The sequence below is a fragment of the Callorhinus ursinus genome, unplaced genomic scaffold, assembly GCF_003265705.2.
Source record: "Callorhinus ursinus isolate GAN/ISIS: 27379988/994484 unplaced genomic scaffold, GSC_fseal_2.0 scaffold11, whole genome shotgun sequence".
Classification (NCBI taxonomy): Eukaryota; Metazoa; Chordata; class Mammalia; order Carnivora; family Otariidae; genus Callorhinus; species Callorhinus ursinus.
Window position 1 is genome coordinate 23,556,064 of NW_027397073.1, and position 16,039 is coordinate 23,572,102.

The 16,039-nt window shown below is 39.2% G+C and overlaps 1 protein-coding gene across 16 annotated transcripts in view; it reads left to right on the forward strand.

Moving 5' to 3' along the window:
• MBD1 (methyl-CpG binding domain protein 1) overlaps positions 1-16,039 on the forward strand; it is a 51,939-nt gene that overhangs the window by 13,239 nt on the left and 22,661 nt on the right. For 14 of the 16 annotated variants that reach the window (XM_025886371.2, XM_025886376.2, XM_025886373.2 and 11 more), the window contains 3 exons: positions 1,267-1,600; positions 5,370-5,599; positions 6,258-6,431. In XM_025886371.2, the coding sequence (XP_025742156.1) occupies positions 1,267-1,600; positions 5,370-5,599; positions 6,258-6,431 (738 nt within the window). Of the gene's footprint in view, positions 1-163; positions 447-1,266; positions 1,601-5,369; positions 5,600-6,257; positions 6,432-16,039 lie in introns of those variants that run through there. The other 2 variants (XR_003211076.2, XM_073898194.1) reach the window with 1 other exon arrangement.

Genomic DNA, 16,039 nt, shown 5'->3' on the forward strand with positions numbered 1-16,039 from the left:
TTGCCTCCCTTCTTTCCCAAGGGTGTGGTGTGAGGGGTGGTTCCACACAGACCAACCAGCGGGCCAGTCGCCCGTGGGACTCGAAGATCAAGGAACTGACCCTCAGGACTCTGTCCAGGGAACCGAGACGACCTCTAATTTCTTTCTTTTTTGTTTGTTTCAGGCTACGTAAACTCTTAGCAGTAAATGAAAATGAGTATTTTACCGAACTGCAATTGAAAGAAGAAGCATTATAGGAGAAAAAAGACAAAATGAGAATTATTAAAAGAGATTATTAAAAAGAGAAAAAAGACATTATTTTGTGGCTGAAAAGCTGAACCAGCAATTTCAGGAAATGGAATCCAAATCTAGAAACGTACCGCATACAAAATCCGAAGTGGGTGGATTACAAATGATTAAGGAATGCTAATTTACAGTAAATTGCGGCCTTGCGACGGTATACACAATAGTTGTACTTTGGTTATTGTTAGATGTCAGTGACTGACAAGGTTCTGATTTTTTTCTATGCTCTAGTGTTCTGTGCTCGCCCCCACTTTAGAAGGAGAGTACCAAAGCGTCATTCTTAATTGGCTTTTAGTTACTACCACCTTGCTCTTGACTGAAGTACAGCTGTGGGCTCCACCTGTGCCTAGGGCTCTTTCTAGGTTCCCTGAGCTGTCTGTGTTGCCTGTTCCCTTCAGATACGGATTCTCAGGGCCTCATTACCAGCGCTTCCCATCCATGTCCTCACCCTGGTTTACTGTGAACCGTACCTCAGACTCTTGGTCTTTATTTTGCCCAGCCAGGTCATGTCAGTGCCCTCTTAGGCCATCTGATCTGTCCCCCATCCTAGGGTACCCCGAGTCAGCTGTGGTTTCTGCCCCGTGCAGTAGGAAGATACTAGTAACATTTATCATTACTGGTTTGGGTGGGCTGACAGGCTCTCTAGGCCTTGTCTTAGCAGGTATTAGAGGATAATACCTGCTGTTCCATAAACCCTGTAAGACATTTGTGAGGTCCAAAGGTTTTATGTGTGAAAATACCTTGCAAATTACCGTAAAGAACTACACAAATATAAGGTGGTGGTCATGTGATGATTAGTACCATCATCAAGATTCACCTAAAAATGCCCGCAAAATTTAACCTTCCCACAGAGTATCCACTAACTTTTCTCATGCTTTTGAGCTGATTACAGGATATAAATAGCAAAGTCAATGGAATGTAATTAGATCTTCGCCTTCACTTCGGGTTAAGGAGGCTTATTTCTGCTATTCTGATGAACCCTAGAGGAAGGGAGCGCGGTCGCCGGAGGCCTGGCCAAGGGCGGGGTGAGGACCGCGCAGACTCAGCTCCTCGGCTCCGGGAGGAAGTTGCGAGTACCGGCGTCTATGGTCACCATGGTGACGGGACCGACTTCGGCCCCTCCCACCTGCCCCTCACCCTGCAGGGCGCACCATGGCAACCAGACCTCTGCATTGCGGAAGCTGGTCCCGCAGGTCTCCACTGTTGGGAAACCGCGGCGGACGCCGCCCCCATCCCGAGGGACTCGAAAATGTACAGCCAGCGATTTGGCATCGTACAGCGGGAGGTTAAGGGCCCCACTCCCAAAGTGGTGATCGTGGTAAGCACGGGATGTGTGTGCGGGACCCTACTGCTTTCTGCATCTCCCTGCACTCCAGGCCTACCCGAGCCCAACCTAGCCCCAGCCGCGGCTCTCTCAAGGGGAGCAGGTGCCTTGTGCAGTGGGTTGAATTTTGAAAGAAGGAAAGATAAGGCCATTCACCTAGTTCCTGTACTCTGTTCCTCAATCCCCCATCCTTCACCCCCCACCCCCACCTCACACCAGTTATATTTAGATTCTGTATTTGTAGAATCACCACTTGGGATACTGAGAGTTTTCAGTCTCCAAGACACCCAAAGGAGGTGTGTCCCCTTGTGATGTGGCATGGCTGTCACACAAAGCATGTTGGGCTGGGGCAGGGCAGGAAATCGGGTCTCTGCTGGTGGTGATTCAGCTGTGTCTGAATCTTGGGCTGGTCCTGCATTCCCAGGGAAATCGTATATGGAAGGGGGATTGGGCTGTGAGGGGTTGTGAGCAGTTATAGTGACCTTCCTGTGCCAACTCAACTGTAACAGTGTCCTTGCAGGCCTGGTAATAGGACAGTTGGTTGCCTCTAAGGCTGGGGTGGTGGTAGGCCAGGAGAGTGCTGTGTGCTGCAGAATTTGATGGGTTTTGCTTAGAACCCCAGACACTTGGTCTATGCACCTAGATTCCTTTGTTCCTACAAGTTTTTACAGGCTAGAAAACCTTCATGTGTAATTAGGCAATTTTAGAGGTATTACTTGAGCCCCTGCTGTGTCCACAGCACTGTGGGAGATAGAGTGGTAAATACAATGACCCTGGGCGGTTTATTCTTCATTAAAAGTCTGATCCCTGCCTTCCTGTTGCTTATTATCTAATTGCAGAAACAACTTGTTCATACATAAACCATTAAAGGCTAACACGGTAGATAATCATGTGTTATATGTCTGTGATGGTACTTTGTGGAAGAAATATCAGGAATAATGATGAAGGAGGCAGTTTTATTATGCACCACAGTGCACACAGCAATTCTCAGTCCACTGACAGACCTGCTCCCTCTTCTCTGGGTCCAAGGACTGTAGGTTCCGGGTCTGGAAATCAGTAGATTGGAGGATTCTACAGATTGTAGGATTCAAGGTGGTAATTATAGACAGATTTCATAAGGGACAGAAACTGATCTACTTTGGGTTCTGTATCCCAACACAGAGCTCAGGGACTGGGCTATTGTTTGAGTGCCATTACTTGTGTTGGGAACAAATAAGAACATGAAAAAAAAAATTACCACCAAACCAGAGAAGCAGGCCAAATAAATACTTTGAGCTTATAGAAGAATAAAGAGGAAAAGGGAAAAGTCAGCGTTGTGCATCTCAGATGGCAGAGTGTGATAAGAAGTATGGATGCTAGAGATTGCAGCGTTGCGGTGGGGGAAGAATTAAAGCCACCAGAGATGAGACTTGATGCTAAACAATTCCTCCAGGAGAAAGCAATAAATGATGTAACATCTGAAGTAATGGAGAACTAAAGGAGCAGTTATGTGGTGAGTGCTGCTTAGGGACCCAGTTATTTAATTCTCAAAATAGTTTTTTAGGACCACATTTATTTTGCTCATTTTGACAGGTGAGAAAACTGAGATTCAAAGAGATTACGTACCTTGTTTAAAATCACACGGTGGTTATGGGTAGAGGCCAGAATCAAACCCAGACTGTAAAATACTGTTCTTTAAGACATATAAACTGTAAACTCTCTCATTAGAAACTGTAATTTAACATGTTACAGTGACAGAGGCTTCAGTGACCTTGGAAACACAAGGTAGTGATTAAATCCTATGTTCTCCTGCCTTTAGCATGGTTTAGAGTTGCAGTGTCCAATATGGTAGCCACTAGCCATACATGGCTTTTGAGCACTTGAAATGTGCCTAGAGTCACATGTTGAAATGACAATATTTTGAATATATTGGTTAAATAAAACATATTATTAAAATTAACTTCCTGTTTCTTTTTACTTTCTAAAATGCAGCTACTAGAAAATGTTAAACTATGGATCTGTTTTACATTATATTTCTGTTAAAAAGTGTGGATTTTGAGTAATACTGAGACTGTGCATGGATTGGTGTCACCTTGTTTTTAGAGAACTCCAGTTCATATCTTATTCCTCCAGACACTGGGCCCTTCCTGACCACAGAGTCCTATACAGGATACCCCAAGCTTTGAAGGGGTTCCTGACACCTGGCTACTACTCAGGATGTTTCTTACCACCCTTCACCCTCATTCACCTTTTCAGTCAAAATGTACCTCAGAACCAGGTTCCTGCTCTGACAACTCAAGACAATTGATTCTTGATCACCTTGGTGCTTGGTTCTCAGCCCATATGTCTAATGGGAGCCTGAATTCCTGTGTGTATCCTGAACAAGGTGTAGTCTTGACCCTTTTCCACTTCATTATCACTGAATCTTCATTCATACAATGCCATACATATTAGAGAACAGTAGTTTGTTAATTAAATGGCTCTAGGCTCTAAATTCTGATACGGATTAGCTACCTACCATGATATAACCCCCAACATCATCTGCTCCAATCCACCTCAGCCCTGTCTTACCTTGTTCAGCTAAATCTAGGTAACTGTATGTGTACCTTGAATCTTTTCATCAGGCTATCTGCAAATGTTGATTTTCTTTTTTTTTCTAGGAGACTCCTTTACCAAGACTTAACACTAGTATTTTGGTAATCCTGACAGTGATGTTAGTGTAATGTTAGAAGTGTAAATTATCAGATTGACTTTCTGCCATATGAGTTAAGAATTTTGTTACTTGTAAATCAGCATCCTGCAGTCTCACTATTCACCTAAGTTTGACTTGATAAAACTGGCTTGAAAATACAAAGCTCAAGACAGTGGATTTCATGATGACTTCAGGAGGAGCAGAAATTGCATCAAGCCTACCCAGAGATGTGTCCTTTCTCCCTCCTTTTCTCCCTACCTTCTTTCCTTCCTTCACGTTGAGAACCAACAGTGGTAAGGCATTATACTTCAATGCTAGGAATACAGAAATGAGAAAGATTGTCCATGTGATTTTATTAAATATATCAATATGTATTCAAAGTAGTGTGTTTCCAACTTTTTAGTGGAAGTTTGTATTTAAAAAAATGTAGAAATTCAAATTACCCCAAAATATCAGGAGTACTGCCCTTGCATTAAACTGGGCACAAGAGAAATAAGAAAGCATTACTATCAGTTTTTTCCCCTTTTCTCTTTTCCTATTTTCCCTTCCCTCCCTACTTCCCTTCCTTCTCAGTAGAGGGTTTTTTTTATTGTCACAACTCATTATATATATCCTATATACTTAGAGATAGTAGGCTCTTCTAGTTGAAATTATTTTGATGGTAACTATGTGGTCTACCCCTGAGAAACAATGTGGGATAGTGGGGGGCAAGATGAAGGTCAGGAATTAGAAGACCTCTAATTCTTGTTCTATACAGGTTTGCCCTGACTATTGGAAGCACTTTGACAAATCACTTAATGTTTCTGAGTTTGACTAAATAATCTCTAGAGTCCTGCTCAAATTTTTAACTTTATAATTCCATGAACTTTTACTCAAGCGGCACTTAGGAAACATTTGAGGCTGATTTGATGACATCTTAAGTATAGGCTCAAAGAATCAAACATGTTAAACCTTAGGCACTTAAGCTCTTTGCAGTCGTAGCAGGATTACTTTGATACATCCAATTTTATTTAGCATTGGTGGAGGTCATGATTAGTTAAAAATATGCAATCGATTTTGGATCGATTGTAAGTGATAATTATTTGTTTTCAGAGAGCCAAGCCTCCCCAAGTTCATGGGGCTGAGCAACATCTGGAAAGAATCCAACGCAGCCATCAGAAACATCATGCTATTTTGGCTTCTATTAAGTCAAAGGAGAGAGATCGCTTGAAAGTTGAGTGGGACCAGCACAATGATCGCAAGTTTGTGGACAGTCTTGTGAAAGCAAGAATCAAGGATGCCATGCAAGGTTTTATGATCAACACTGAAGAAAGACGAAATAAGTAAGATTCACAAACTGGTGCTTCAGACTATAAAACATTCCCAAAACCCTAATGTGAGATCGACCAAAAATCAAGTAAATTTTTATAGTAAGGATCATAGCTGAGATAGTCATATCCTTACCCAATCAATAACTCCTCCTTGTTTGTATTTTCACTTGTGATAACCCACATTTGATAGGAAGCAAAAGAATATATTGTTTAATATTTTGTTACTTTAGTTAAAATCTGTTCATACTCTTGTTGAAGATGTACATTAGCTAATTTGTATGAGATCAAATAAAATATGGCACGTCAGTTTCTGTTGCTTTAAATGAGGACTAGTCTTATTTTATAAAAGACTGCAATGATATTTTTCCTTTGCAAAATTTATGATTAAACCTGTGCTTTGGGGGCACTTGGGTGGCTCATTCGGTAAAGTGTCTGCCTTTGGCTCAGGTCATGATCTAAGGGTCCTAGGATTGAGCCCCCCTGTCTGGCTCCCTGCTCAGCAGAAAGTCTGCTTCTCCCCCACTCATGCACATGCTCTCTCTCTCAAATAAAATCTTTTTTAAAAATAAAAATAAACGTGCTAATTAAATAAATAAAAGTAAATAAAAACCAATTAGTAAAACGGCCCATGTGGCATGACAGTTTTACTTTTTTTGTAATTTTTTTTTAGGCTACGTGAACTTTTAGCATCAGAAGAAAGTGGGTATTTTACTGAAATGCAGTTGAAAGAAGGAACAATTGAGGAGAAAAAAGATAGAATGAGAGATAAAACCAGATTATTGAAAGAGAAGAAAGAAAAAGAGAGACAAGATCTCGTGGCTGAAAAACTAGACCAGCAATTCAGGTAATGATATCAGAAAAACACACAGAATCTGAAGTTGGTGTATGAAAAAATGATTTAGGCATACTGACTTATAGTAAAGTATGGCCTTAAGATGGTATACACGGTAGTTGTGCCTCTAAGTCTTGGTAATTATACACATCATTGGATAATGCAGGCACTGAGGTTCTGCTGTTGTTTTGTAGTGAGAAAACTTTGGACATACTGTGTTAGCAAATTTTAAATATGCAATATAGTGTTATTGTCTATAGTTACCATACTCTATATTAGATCCCCAGAACTTATTCATCTTATAACTGAAAGTTTGTGTCCTTTGACCAACATCTCATTTTTCCCACCTCAGTCCCTGGAAACCATACCATTCTACTCTCCATACATTCAACTTTTTTTTTTTTAAATGAGAATACAGTATTTGTCTTTGCCTGTCTGTCTTAACCCACTTAGTATAGTGTCCTCCAGATTCATCCATGTTGTCTCAAGTGGCAGGATTTCCTTCTTTTTTATATTGACTGCTATTCCATTTCACACACATACATATAGATACATAGATGTGTATGTATGTGGTATATATACCACACATTTTCTTTATCCATTCACATAATGTTGTTAGAATGTTTCCATATCTTGACTATTGTGAATAATGCTGCAGTGAACATGAGATTGCAGATATCAAGGTACGGGAATCTTCCCTGATTCCATTTCCTTTGGATATATGCCCACAAGTGGGATTGCAAGATCATATGGTAGTTCTATTTTTAGTTTTTTAGGAATCTCCATACTGTTTTTCATAATAGCTGTACCAACTTATATTCCCACCAACAGCATACAAAGGTTTCCTTTTCTCTACATCCTTGCCAACAATTGTCATCTCTTGTCTTTTTGATAATAGCCATCCTAGCAGGTGTGAGGTGATATCTCACTATGGTGTTGATTAGCATTTCCCTGGTGATTAGTGATGTCGAGTACTTTTTCATGTACTTTTCAGCCATTTGTATGTCTTCCCTGGAAAAATGTCTATTTAGGTCCTTTGTTCATTTTTTAATCAGATTTTTTGGGGCTACTGAGTTGTATGAGTTCCTTATATATTTTAGATATTAACCCCTTAACAGATAACATAGTTTGAAAATATCCCATTATTGCCTTGTCCATGTTGTTGATTGATTCCTTTGCTGTGCAGAACTTTTTAATTTTATGTGGTCCTACTTGTTTATTCTTGCTTTTATTGCCTTTACTTTGGGGTGTCATATCCAAAAAATAATGCCAAGACCAATGTCAAAGAGATTTTTCCCTATGTTTTTGCCTATATGTTTTACAGTTTCTAATTTTATGTTTAAGTCTTTAATCCATTTTGACTAAACTTTTATGAATGGTTTATATAGTAGTCCAGTTTCATTCTTTTTCATGTGGATATCCAGTTTTCCCAATACTGCTTATTGAAGGGACTGCTCTTCCCCATTATGTGTTCTTTGCCTCCTTGTAAAAGATTAGTTGACTACATATTTTCGGATTTATTTCTGGGCCCTCTATTCAGTTTCATTGATCTATATATCTATTTTTATGCCAGTACTATACTGTTTTAATTACTATAACTTTGTAATATAGTTTGAAATCAAGTATGTAATGCTTTGAGCTTTGTCCTTTTTTAAATCAAGATTGCTTTGGCTCTTTTGTGGTTCCATCTGAATTTTAAGGTTTTTTTTTCTATTTCTGTGAAAAATTCCATTGGAATTTTGGTGGGGGTTTCACTGACTGTGTAGATCACTGCATAGTATGGACATTTGAACAATATTGCTTCTTCCAATCCAAGGACAAATGGTTCCTTCCCATTTATTTGTGTCTTCAGTTTCTTTCATCGGTGCCTTATAGTTTTCAGTTAACTCCAGTTAACCTCAGGTAACCTCCTTGGTTAAATATTTCCCTAAATATATTATTGTTTCTGATGCTCTTCCAAATGGGATTGTTTTCTTAATTTCTCTTTCAGATAGTTCATTTCTCGTGTATAGAAATTCAACTGATTTCTGTATGTTGTTTTCATATCCTGCAACTTTACTGAATTTACTGATTAGTTCTAACAGTTTTTTTGGTGGAGTTTTTAGGGTTTTCTATATATAAGATCATGTCTTGGGCAGACAGTTTTGCTTCTTTTCCATTTTGGATGCTTTCTATTTCTTTTTCTTGCCTAATTGCTCCAACTAGGACCTCCAGTACTATACTGAATAAAAGTGGCAAGAATGGGCACTTTTTCAGAGGAACAGCCTTCAACTTTCTACCTCTGAACATGATGTGAGTTGGGAGCTTCTCATATATGGCCTTTATTGTGTTGAGCTACATTCCTTCTGTACCTAGTATGTTGAGAGTTTTTATCATGAAAGTATGTTAATTTTGTCAGATGTTTTTTCTGCATCTATAGCCATGATCTTATAAATTTTATCCTTCATTTTGTTAATGTGGTGCATCACGTTTATTGATTTGTGTATATTGAACCATCCTTGTATCCCAGGGATAAATTCCATTTGATCATGGTATATGATCCTCTTAAAATGCTGTTAACTTTGGTTTGCTAGTATTTTGTTGAGAATTTTTGCATCTATGTTCATCAGGGATATTGCCTGTAATTTCCTTTTCTTGTAGTGTCCATGTCTGGCTTTGGTAGCAGGATAATGCTGGCCTCATAAACTGCGTTTGGAAGTGTTTTCTTCAATATTTTGGAAGCTTATGAGAGGGATTGGTATTAATTCTTCTTTAAATGTTTGATAGAATTCACCAATGAAGCCACCTAGTCCTCGGATTTTCTTTATTTGGAGATTTTTTTGATTAGTGATTTGATCTCAACTTATTATTGGTCTTTTCAGATTTTATATTTCTTCATGATTCAGCCTTGATAGGTTATGTGTGTCTAGGACTGTATCCATTTCTCCCAGGCTATCTAATGTGTTGGCTTATAATTATTCATAGTAGTCTTCTATGATCCTTTGTGTTTTTGAAATATCAGTTGTAATGTCTCCTCTTTCATATTTGATTTTATTTATTTGAGTCTTCTCCATTTTTTCTTAGTCCAGATAAAAGTTTGTCAATTTTGTTAAATTTTTTCAGGAAACCAGTTCTTAGTTTCATTGGTCTTTTCTATCATTTTACTAGTCTCTGTTTTATTTATTTATTTTCTTTCTTCTGCTAACTTTGGGCAGTTTGTTCTTTTTCTAGTTCCTTGAAAGTAAAGTTAGGTTGTTTACGTGATGTTTTTCTTTTTTCTTAATATAGGTGTTTATTGCTATAAAATTCCCTATTAAAACTGCTTTTGCTGCATTCTATAAATCTGGTATGTCGTGTTTCCATTTTCATTTGTTCCAAGGTATTTTCCAATTTCCTTTTTGATTTCTTCTTTGACCCATTGGTTGTTCAGAAGTGTGTTTTTTAGTTTCCACATTATTTGTTAGTGTTCTAGTTTTCTTTCTGTTATTTCTAGTTCTATACCATTGTGGTCAAAAAAGATACTTGATAAGATTTCGATCTTCTTAAATTTGTTAAGACTTTTTTTTGTGACCTACCATATGATATATCCTCAAGAGTGCTCGGTGCGTGCTTGAGAAGAATGTGTACTCTGTTGCTGTTGGATAGAATCTTCTGTGTATGTCTGTGAGTTCCACTTGATCTAAAGTGTACTTCAAGTCCTGTGTTTCCTTACTGATTTTCTGTCTGGATGATCTATTTCCTGTTGAAAGTGGAGTATTGAAATCCCCTACTATTGCTGGATTGCTGCAATTTCTCCCTTCAAATCTGTTAATATTTGTTTAATATGTTTAGGTGTTAGGTGTATATATATTTATAATTGTTATATCCTTTTGATGAATTGACCCCTTTATAATTATATGAGGACCTTCTTTGTCTTTTTTTTTTTTTTTCCAGCTTTTGAGTTAAAATCTATTTTGTCTGATTGAAGTTTAGCCACCCCTTTTCTTTTTTGTTTCTACTTCCATGGACTATCTTTTTCCATTCCTTCACTTTCAGCCTTTATATGTCCTTAAAGCTGAAGTGAATGTCTTAAGAGTAACATATAGTTGGGTCTTGTTTTTTTTCTGTTCAGCCACCCTGGATACTTTCAAATTTCCTATCTTTGTGTTCTTAGATTTTTTTATTCTATTTGATCAAATCTGGTGGTGATGACCTCTCTTGCATTTTTCATTTCACCCATTGTATTCTTTAGCTCCAGAATTTCTGTTTGGTTCTTTTTTATGATTTCTCTCTCTCTGTTGAAACTTCATTTTGTTCATGTATTGTTTTCCTGATTTTGTCAGGAAAATCAGCTCTTGTAGCTCACTGAGCTTCTTTTTTTTTTTATTTTTTAAAGATTTTTATTTATTTGACAGAGAGAAAGAGAGCACAGGCAGGGAGAGGGAGAAGCTGGCTCCCTGCTGAACAGGGAGCCCAACATGGGGCTCGATCCCAGGACCCTGGGATCATGACCTGAGCCAAAGGCAGACGCTTAACCAACTGAGCCACCTGGGCACCCCTCACTGAACTTCTTTAGAACAATTATTTTGAATTCTTTGTCTTTAGGATTGGTTACTGGAAACTTACTCTGTTCCTTTGGTCGCATCATGTTTTCTTGATTTTTTTTGTGTTCCTTGAAGTCTTGTGTTGCTCTTTTCACATTTGAAGAAGCAGTTACCTCCTCCAGTCTTTATTGGATTGCTTCAGGAGAGAAATACCTTCATCAGTCAGCCCAGCTAGGGATTCTGAGGCTTTCTCAGACCTTTTTACAGATGTGCCTGCCCCTCAGTTCTTGTTCTTTATTTTCAGGGAGAGGATTTTTTAAGATTATATGTCTTCTCTCAGTTCTGAAAAGCCAGGCCAGATGCTGAGAGCCTTCCATTTGTTTTCCCTAGTGTGGTACCCTGAAATCCTCAAATTTGTATACCTTCCCCCAGTCTCACAGAGTTGGGCTGGCTTTCTGTTTATGCTGGCTAGCCATCTGCAAAGGCTCACACTCACTGTCTAGTGGAGCACATGAAGGGAGCTGGCCACAGGGGGTGTGCCATGGAGTAATGGGGTTGTTCATGGATCATTTGGTGTGTTTGCAGGCAAGATGTCCCCAGTGGCTCATGAGCAGGCTTCCTGATGGAGTCCATGTGGCAGTTAAGAGGATCCATGTCCCTTAATGAGTTCCAGGCCCTGGTTGCTGTGCTCCCCACCTCTTCCAACCCTTCAGCCACGCACCTCAGTATTTTGGGTGGGGCAAGAAAGAAGCGGAGCCACTTGGGAGAAGTCAAATGCTTACTTACATGCTTTTACTTTCTCCCATGAGAGAAATCATGGACTGGGGGGGCATCTCTCTTGGCACTGAGTTTTGCCACCTTGGGGGAGAGGTGACATGGATAAAATGAAGCTGTTCTCAATCCTTTCAATGTGTCTGTTATTGGATTTTTGGCTCTAGTGGTGTGCCTTCCCCACTGGACTCCTAGACTCCCACAAAGGTACTCTCATCCATGGGCGACTATCAAAATCGATTCTATAGGGGGATAATGGTAGAAAACTTGTAGTCTACTGCATTGCTCATGTCCATTCATGCAGGTACTGAGTTTGTGTAAGTCCCATGCTCTAGTGTTCTGTGCTTATCTCCCAATTAGAATGGAAGGTACCAAGTGAGATTCTGTTATTGAATTTTAGATATTAACCTCAGACTTACTATTGGCAGGAAGTTCCTGTCGCAGGAAGTCTTTGGTAGAGTTGAGTTTCCCTGCTGTCCCTAGTGCTGTTGTCTCTACCTGTGCAGAATGTGTGCTTGGTTCCCTGTTCTTTATTGTTTCCCCGCCTGGTCTCTTGGTCCTTGGAGTCTGATCACCTTAACTTTTGATCCACTTCCTGACCCATACCCACAGTGACTCTCAGTTTTCAGATCCCTGGTCTTCAGTCCAATTCTGTGGTTGTCTCCATCAGCCCTTTTTGTTTTGCTTTTTCCATCTTGGGATACCCTGAGTCTGTGCCCTCATTTCATTCCAATACCCTGCACTTAAAGAGGGAAGATTTGCATGGAAGTACCTGAGGGTGATCTTCTGAGATGATTTGTATCATGAAGAGCTTGGCAAAGGCTTTTATTTTCACAAACTGTGAGAGATTCCTTACCTCTAAAGCAAAGGTATACTAAAAAAGTCTCAATGTGTTACATTCCTTCTTAGATCTACAGCTCTTAGAGCAAGGACATATATACATATTTATAATTTCATTATATATGTAACTCCTCAGTTATACTTTCAGTGCCTCTAATAATGCCTTATAAGAGTGTGAACATCAAGAATTACTATTATATATCTCAGGATGATATGTTCATTTTGCCCCCTCTTTTCATTCATGTTTCTTAATGTAGTGATGATCACACGATGTAACCCATGCAATGCTCCAGATTATCCACTTTATCAGTCTCTTAATTTTGGAGTCACTGATTAATATTTTTATCTTGAGAAGGGATCTTTAAATTTCAAATGTTACTTGGAAATGCTTAAAGCATAGCCATTATCATTCAATAATTAAATAAATATTTCTGAGCCCCTACTTTGTGCCAAATTCTGTGATTAAATAATAGATTGATTGGCTTAACAAAAAAATGAGTGTCATTTAGGCTATCAGGTCACCAAATGTGAGTGGGGCAGATTGTGTATCATGTTACTCTGGATTCAGGAACAGACTAATGTAACAAAGTAAATGTAAACCCTGAATTAAAGTCTAGCACAATTCAGAAGGAATACAAGAGTTCATTTTTTACAGCATGCAAAATTTGGGCAGATGAGAAATCCAAAGGTCAACAGGTATAAAAAAGCAGCAAAACCAGACACGTGGAGGATTAAGACATGGTTTCAGAGGCAGAGCTTTTGCCACTTCTTCTCTCTCTGCCATGAAGTTGCTATTAATCATATAGAGTGCCCTGAATCCTCCTAGTAGAGGCCCAGAGGACAAGTAAGCTATTTCAGTGAGTAGTGTATACAAATCGCAGATACAGCTGAGCTAGCAGTAAATTAGACTGTTCAAACTGGAGAGAATGGCAAGTTCCAGGGCTTGGGGACCTGCTGAAGGAAGGCATTAAAGAAAACCAGAGTAGTAATGCATAGGGCCAGAAGGGACTCATCACTTTCCTCATCTAGCAAATGGGTAACTTGAGTTCCACAGGTATTAATTTTCCTGAGTCTTAAAGCTTGTAGTAACCAAGACAGAATTAGACTTGGATTTTCTAGCCTATGTAAAATATAACCTCACCGCTGCCCTTGGTAGGACTCAAACACTCCCTACTGGCGGCTGGAGGAGAAGATGCAGGGAGGGACAAAGGGGACACTGGCAAGTGAATTCCAATGACCATTCATATATTTTCCACTCCCTGGTAAATGTTGCCCAACACAGTAAGAAAAACGAGGTTCAAAAGCGGTTCATACTCTTAAAATACCTATTAATTTGGTAACATTTTATAGATCATATAGACAAATCTTGTATAACTGAGTATGCAGCTTCATAGAGAAGTTGTATCACTTGCTAGTTAAATTGTTAGCTTTTTGAAGAAAGTTATATCCTACAGTGTTATAATTCATCTGAAAACAAATTGTTTTTAGTATTTTTAATGTAATACTGCCAACTCTTCAATACAGAGCATCACACACAGTTTTGATTCTTTATGAGAGTGAAGGGTGAGGGTTAAATTTTGACCAAGGATGCTAAATCAGGCCCCACTGGGGCACTGGGTGACTCAGTTGGTCAAGTGTCCGACTCCTGATTTCAGTTCAGGTCCTAATCTCAGGGTCCTGGGATTGAGCCCTGTGTTGGGCTCAGCGTGGAGTCTGCTTGAGGATTCTCTCTCTCCCTCTCCCCCTCCCCCCCACTTGCATGCTCTCTGTGTCTGTTTCTCTCTCAAATAAATAATCTTATAAAAATCATGCTAGTTCAGCATCAAGTAAATAAATAATTAAGGCCCCATTATCAAAAATATAACTGGAGCTTTAATACATATGTAGAGCAAGATAAAATTACTGCTCCTTCTTCTCTGCCGTCTCCTCCTCCTCCTTTTTGTATTCCCCTGTATGAATATGCCACAATTTATTCATTTCCCAGATGATAGACATTTCAGTTATTTCTAGTTTGGGACTCTTATGGATACAGCTGCTGTGAACGTGCTTGTATGTGTCTTTGGTGGACATGTGCTTTCATTTCTGTTAGGTACCTAGAATATTTGATGCCTGGAATGGGTCATTTTTAGTGTTCCACTCTAAACAGAAAAATTATTTTCTGTAATAATGAAATGAAATGAATAATAATGACAAGATAGCCAGTGATTTCTCTTATTTTAAATTTTAAAGTAATTACATACTCACAGAAATTGTCAAGATAGTACAGGGGTGCCATGTACCCTTATCCTAGTTTTTCACCATGGTTATATCTAAACATAACTACAGCACAATATGAAGGAAATTCACAGTTGTCCGTCATGTCTGCACATTTCTGTGTCATTTTATCACGTGTAGATCCACGTAACTTGCCACCACAATCAAGATACAGAACTCTCCCATCGCCACAAAGATCTCCCTCATGCCACCCCTTTATAGTCACACCTACCCCTCTCACCCCCATCATTACCAGCCTCTGGCAACCGCTGATCTCTTTTCCATCTCCATCATTTCACCATTTCAAGAAAGTTACATACATGGAATCACACAATATGTGAGGTTTTTTTAAATTTTTATTTATTTATTTATTTTGACAGAGAGAGAGAGAGAGAGACAGCAAGAGAGGGAACACGAGCAGGGGCAGAGGGAGAGGGAGAAGCAGGCTTCCCGCAGAGCAGGGAGCCCGATGCGGGGCTCCATCCCAGGACCCTGGGATCATGACCTGAGCCGAAGGCTGACGCTTAACGACTGAGCCACCCAGGTGCCCCAATATGTGAGCTTTTGAGATTGGCTTTTTTCACTCAACATAGTGCCTTTGAGGTCCATTCCAAGTGGCTGCATGTATCAGTAGTTTGTCCTTTATAGTCCCTTGTATGGGTGTACTTAGGTTTGTGTAAACCATTCATTACTGAACATTTTGGTGGTTTCTGGTTTTTCGCTATTATAAATGAATCTAATATGAACATTTGTATACAGATTTTTGTGTGGCCATAAATTTTCATTTCTCTAGGATAATTGTTCTATGCTATTGCTGGGTCTTTCTGTGTATGTTTAATTTTTACAGAAACTGCCAAAGTGTTTTCCAGTGTGACTGTCCCATTTTACATTTGCACCAGTAATGTATAATAGACCAAGTTTTTCCATATTCTTGCCAGATTTTTATATTGTCACTATTAGAACAGAGGTATGTAGTGATATCTCATCATGGTCTTAATTGGCATTTCTCTAATGGCTGGTGATGTTGAACAACTTTTTATGTGCTTATTTGCTATCTCTATATTTTCTTTGGTGAAATGTCTCTTCATGTCTTTTGCCCATTTTCTAATTGGATTAGCTATTAAGTTTTTAGAGTTCTTTATATATTCTATTTTTAAAAAATATTTTATTTGACACAGAGAGAGAGAGTACAAGCAGGGGGAGTGGCAGGCAGAGGGAGAGGGAGAAGCAGACTCCCCGCTGAGCAGGGAGCCC